Here is a 6000-nt window from a genome sequence, read left to right as displayed (position 1 = left end):
AAACCACAAAGATTTATTTACTTTTTGTAATGAAAATATTACTGAGAGTGTGCCAGTGTCCACAGTTATTTTAGTACAAAGATATGTATTTTGGGAAATAAACTCCAAAATATGTAAAAAAAAAAACAAAACAAAAACGAATACGGCTCTGAAACAAAAAAAGTAGTAAAAAATTAAAGTCAAACTAGGAGTTAATAATAAACTAGAATTAGGTCACGCTAGTCTGAAGCTTGCGTAGTTTTATTATTTCTGGTTAAACAGAACACAATCCTGAATAGCTCTCTAGGTTAATGCGGATTTGAACGCTCTCTGGACAACATCTTACACCATCGGCGGGCGGCAGAAACGAGGCGGTCTCCTCCCACAATGCCTAAAGGTCACCTAAAGAGACGTTGATGAGGTTAGGCACTCGCATATACATACTACACGCTGCATCAGGCAACTATGGAAGTTTCTCTATTGCTGTTATGTATGGGGTGTGGGGGGGGGGGGGGAGGGGGAGATTAAAGGGACTGATGAGAAGTAAATCATAAATGATTAAGGTGCGTTCTAGGAACAAAACAAAAAAAAACATTCAAAAACATGCATCCGAGTTGTAATCTTCAATGCCTCAAACAGTCTGCCATATTGGTCACCAGATAAACATTGGTTTAGATCAAGGGGCCTCTAAAGTTCATCTACACCTAGCTTGTCTTCTTCGTCGAGCTGGCCGTCTTTGTACAAGAATGTTAGGAGGAAGAGCGCCACGTCCATGGAGGACCAGTAAGCCGTGTGCGACGTCATGGCCGACCAGTATCGGCTTTCTACCATCCCTTCTCGTAGCTCAAAGTCAATCCGGTGCTCCAAATCCACTGTAAGATCAGTATATATAAAAAAATATAAAAATAAATCATATAGTCATTTTAGGTTTGGATTATAACATAACCACTTAAAAGTTACCAGTATATATTGTTTTGATGCATATGGGACGGTTTTCGAGAGCGGGTTGTGTAGTAGGAGGATTGCATATTGTGCATCATGTTTTTTTTGTTGTTACTTTGCATCCATTTGTAGTGCTTTATAGGGCAACTAAACATTCAAAAAACTTCTGACACGTCATAGCGACATGTTAAAGTTTTGTTGGGTGGGTTTCAGAGCACCGAGACCTCCACCGATCGGTAAAACAAAGCGGCAGAAGCGCTCGGGTGAGCTCTGAGCCGCTTCATATCTGATCTGCTTTTCTCAGAAAGCCGAGAAATTGACTTTCTATTAAGCCCGTACACCAATTTCTTGGAACAGCTCTTCGTTCTGGATCATATAGGGGGTGGTTCAGTGGGGTACCCCCTATATAACATCTATATTGTTACAGCCAAAAGGAGCAAAGCACTCAGCTGAGCGCTTCTGCACCTTCGTTTTAGCAACAGTGGGGGCGTCTCAGCGCCCGGATCCCCACCGTTCCAAACTTTTGATATGTCTCTATAACATATCAAAAGTATGATTAAATAAAAGTGCAATAGCTATTTAAAGAGGATCTGTCACCAGATTATAAGTGCCCTATCTCTTACATAATGTGATCTGCGCTGTAATGTAGATCACAGCAGTGGTTTTTATTTAGGAAAAACTATCAATTTTGACCAAGTTCTGAACAATTTTAGATTTATGCGAATGACTTTCCTAATAGACAACTGGGCGTGTTTTTACTATTGACCAAGTGGGCGTTGTAAGAAGGAGTGTATGAGACTGACCAATCAGCGTCATACACTTCTCTCCATTCATGTAATCAGCGCATAGTGATCTTGCGAGATCACGCTGTGCTGTCCCTTACTCACACATTAACTTTACTGAAGTGTCTTGAGAGTGAATAGACATCACCTCCAGCCAGGATGCGATGTCTATTCACAATCCTGACACTTCGGTAACGTTTGTGTGGGGCTTAGTGACAGCAAGCGTGATCTCGATGTGCTGTGTGAGTAAGTCACACACAAACGTTACCAAAGTGTCAGGATTGTGAATAGACATCGCATCCTGACTGGAGGTGATGTCTATTCACTCTCAAGACACTTCAGTAAAGTTAATGTGTGAGTAAGGGACAGCACAGCGTGATCTCACAAGATCACTATGCGCTGATTACATGAATGGAGAGAAGTGTATGACTCTCTGGTCAGCGTCATACCCTCCTCCTTACAACGTCCACTTGGTCAAAAGGTAAAAACACGCCCAGTTGTCTATTAGGAAAGTCATTAGCATAAATCAAAAATTTTTCATAACTTGGTCAAAATTTATCGTTTTTCTAAATAAAAACCACTGCTGTTATCTACATTATAGCGCCAATCACATTATGTAAGAGATAGGGCACTTATAATCTGGTGACAGAGCCTCTTTAAGTCTTATGCTATATACGCACTTATACACCCTGTCCTTTTTTCCAAGCAGGGGTGGACATCCATAGAGGGAAAAAAGCCTTCCGGTCAAGGACACGGACCTCTTTGGGAAGCATGTCGGGAGCACAGTGAACGCAACTTTATCTGACTTTCATGGTCCTCTATAGGGAAATCGTGCACTAGGCCGCCATAAAAGATGAAAACCTTATTAGATGTGTGAGCTTTCATTGTATGCAAGACATTTCTATGGAAGCATTTCTTCCACTGGCAAAGCCATGTGCACAGAGCGTCTATGGCGGCGCATGGAGTTCGTAAGATACCGTATCACTGACCTATTGGCACTTGGTATGTTGTTGTGTGGTGCATTGTACTATCCCCTTATAACAATGCTTCTAGGGGAGAATATAGGAGAATACCTCTATAATGAAGGCATGCAATGGAGCATGCCATAATGTGCCTCAGTATAAAATCAGGGCCCGTAGTAAGTGCTGTATTACGGATCTATACAAGAGGGATCCGCAATACAGCTGTATATGTAATGCTTATTTATATTACATTGCAATAATTTAACGTCTCCACTACACTAAGTAATCTTACATGAGCAAAAATATAAATACTAGAATTATTAGCCCCTCTGCGGACGGTCACTCTGCAGAAAAATCTAAGTGCAAGTGGCCCTTCAAAATCTATAAGGCCTAAGGGGAAGGAAGCAGGGAATTCAATTCTTCATTGGTCTCGACTTTCTCTTAGAAGACGTCTGTGCAGAACGGTCTGGACAAATGACTTGCATTTCTGACGATTGTCTTTAATGAAGAGACAATATTGGTGTTTGTCCAAGAGATGAGATCATTTCCTTCACTAGAGGAGCAGGCGGAGAATAACAATGGGGTGGCGCTGTGCGTATGTAGTGGTAATAAAAAATACAAGTACAGCCAATCAATGCAAGAATCACTTCGATGAAAATTAAAGAGATGGAGAAATTTAAATGTCCATGCATTTTAAATGGCTGTCGGCCGAGCGCTCCCTCAGCCAACAACTATTCCTTCTGACTCCACCATTAACATGCATCCTCGGCCAGCGTGCATGCTTATTTAATGGGGAGAGGGGGAATAAGCCGCTGATCGACCCATCTGGCAGCAGCTTTTCTCCTACGTGAAGAAAGGATCATGCATGTTGAAATCCAGCACGCTCAATCCATCTTTCCCCCCTGAAGGGGGAAGTGTCTGGACACCCCCATACACATGATAGTCGGCCAATCCCGACGAATTTTGCAGATTTGGCCAACTTTCATCTAATGTGTATTGGCATCTTTAAGGAAAGCTGTAGAACAAGCAAATGTTATTGATCTGCGCTGCAGGTTCAGATTAGACTATTGTCCAATAGAGGAGATCCTGTAATATTTTAATTTTTTTTATAACTTTTTTTCAGACCGATTAATGGAAGGAGATGGGCTGAGAAAATAACTGACTACTCACAGCACATTTCAGTACGTAGAGAACTGCTTAAGCAATTTGCTAATACATTGCCATTAGCAAAAATGCTTAATTTAGGCACCGATCCACATCCACGCACCTCTTAGTCTACAACCAAATTTACTAACAATATGTATTTGGCGGTGGTGAGCAGGAATTCTGATCTGAGCTTGATTTTCCTGGTCCTGTACATAGACCAGGCATTTTTGCAATACAGAAAATTAGCTACTCGTAGTTAAAGCAAGTCCCTATACTTCAAGGGGTTTTCCACCTTCTGACATCAGTATATTATCGGTGCAGGTCAGACACCCAGACCCCGCACCGTTAAGCCGCCCCAGTGACCAGCGGGCACCGGATGTTATGGCCCATTATGCAGTGTGCGGAGCAGTTAGCAGTTGGCTCCGTACATAGCATAGCGGCCGTGCTGCAGAACTCTGCTCCTATTCACTTAAATACTGCAGCTCGCCCGCTATTCCGCGGCCAGAGCCAACTACTTCCGGCATATACATCGGGTGCACCGAGGCACCGGACCAGCTGATCTGTGCGGGGTCTGGGTGACGGACTCCCACAGATCATGTACTGATGACCTATCCGGTGGATAGGTCATCAGTTGTCAGAAGGTGGAAAACCCCTTTAAGTACAAAGAGCAGCTAACAAGTATTTAATAAAAATACCCATTTTAAGGATTCAACTGTTCGGCTTGTGCCACACTGGTCGGTCAGGACAACAAAATAGGGACTTTTTATACAGATTAAGCACAGTGTGTTGTATCACGGTTCCCAAGGTACATACCAACAAAGAGATCAAGAATGAGAACAAAGCACAGACCGTTTTACATTGGACTTGATCGCATATGCTATAATGAACCTAACCTGCGTCCAGTGAGCCCGAGATGCTGTGTGGAATGGTTTGGGACGTTACAGCACTTGGACTCTGTACTGACTTCTTGTCTTCCCCATCAGCCAATTCTTTTACTTCATAACCTTGAGATGTAGTTGCACTAGAACGTGCAAATCTTGAGAACAACATTCCCCCCAGGCCTTTTCCGATGCTTGCGGCACCTGAATGAATGAGACACAGAATTATCAGTGCTAAGGGGAAGAAAAAAAAATCCTTTAACTTTGCTGCCATCTAGTGGCGGCTTCTATGCTAGCACCTTTGAAGCTGAAACAATTCTAAATCCTGAAATCTTTACAAACCTGTGTCTTTAATGTTTTCATGACCAGGGCTTTTACCCTGTTAAATACTATCACTATATACGCGATACCTAAAGATAACATTTCAGCAGTTGCACAATAAATTTAACCTATAAAATTAAATTGAAAGTGGAGTAAAAAAAATGTACTGCACAAACATGCAAATCCTTTTAATCGTCGTCTGCTGTGGTGTTAGGACTTTACCTAATATACTTGCTTTGCCTATATTTGTTATGGACTCTCCATAGTGTCTTCGAGGCAGAACCGGTGAAGTGCTTGGGCTTGGTATGCTTTCTGTATCGGACATTGAGGTAGTATCTTTGGACGGGTTGATGAGACTCTGTCTCATATGCTTGTATAGAATGGGATTTGTGGTGTTGGATGAGTGGATCTGGACAGGTGCAATGTTGCTGCAGTGCTTCAATATTAATGGCTCGAGTCTGTAGGCCTGAATAAGACAGAAGTAGACAGTTAAGACAGCTAGTTACTGAGCGGTGCTCTATTTACATCCTTTTTGACTTCCCCTGGATTAAAATTGAATAAAAATACTAGACTGAATTTGCGGAACGTAGATCTTTCAGTCTCGATATGCAACATTATGGGACTAAAGGTCCTTTTACACCGGGAAAATTGGCCCGTAAAAACAAGCGCTGATCAACGAGACAGCTCATTGAGCCGTCTCGTTGACAGCAAAAAATATACAGATTCTACATGAACCAAAAATACTGCAATGTGAATGCTGCCTTACTCACGTTCCCGTACTTAGCCACTTAAAAATCATTTAAACCCAAAACTTAAAAACGTGCCGTCATTTTGGTTGTCACTTTTGAATTCACTTCTAAACAACGGATGGTAAAATTGTCACTCTGTTATTGGCAGAACCAAAGATGTGATTGTAATTCTGCGTGAGAGAAACATACAGGACCCGCTCTCAGCTGAGCCGTCAGTTCACTTCACTGAATAGATTCGGCT

At 42.1% G+C, this 6000-nt stretch overlaps 1 protein-coding gene and 1 long non-coding RNA gene across 5 annotated transcripts in view; one reads left to right on the top strand and one right to left on the bottom strand.

Annotated features, from left to right (window-relative positions):
- Nucleotides 1-224: 224 nt before the first annotated feature.
- DDHD1 (DDHD domain containing 1) overlaps nucleotides 225-6000 on the bottom strand; it is a 32478-nt gene continuing 26702 nt past the window's right edge. For 2 of the 4 annotated variants that reach the window (XM_075844170.1, XM_075844173.1), the window contains 3 exons: nucleotides 5233-5476; nucleotides 4705-4893; nucleotides 225-851 (listed from right to left, as the gene is read on the bottom strand). In XM_075844170.1, the coding sequence (XP_075700285.1) occupies nucleotides 667-851; nucleotides 4705-4893; nucleotides 5233-5476 (618 nt within the window). In that variant the 3' untranslated portion in view covers nucleotides 225-666. The remainder of the gene's footprint in view (nucleotides 852-4704; nucleotides 4894-5232; nucleotides 5477-6000) is intronic. The other 2 variants (XM_075844171.1, XM_075844172.1) reach the window with 2 other exon arrangements.
- On the top strand, nucleotides 234-2568 carry LOC142664822 (uncharacterized). The gene is made up of 2 exons (XR_012851393.1): nucleotides 234-400; nucleotides 2413-2568. It is a non-coding gene; the product is annotated as an uncharacterized LOC142664822 (long non-coding RNA).

Source organism: Rhinoderma darwinii, chromosome 12, assembly GCF_050947455.1.
Source record: "Rhinoderma darwinii isolate aRhiDar2 chromosome 12, aRhiDar2.hap1, whole genome shotgun sequence".
In the NCBI taxonomy this organism is placed as follows: Eukaryota; Metazoa; Chordata; class Amphibia; order Anura; family Rhinodermatidae; genus Rhinoderma; species Rhinoderma darwinii.
Note: the sequence above shows the minus strand (reverse complement) of the source record. Positions and strands in the feature narration are given on the sequence as shown.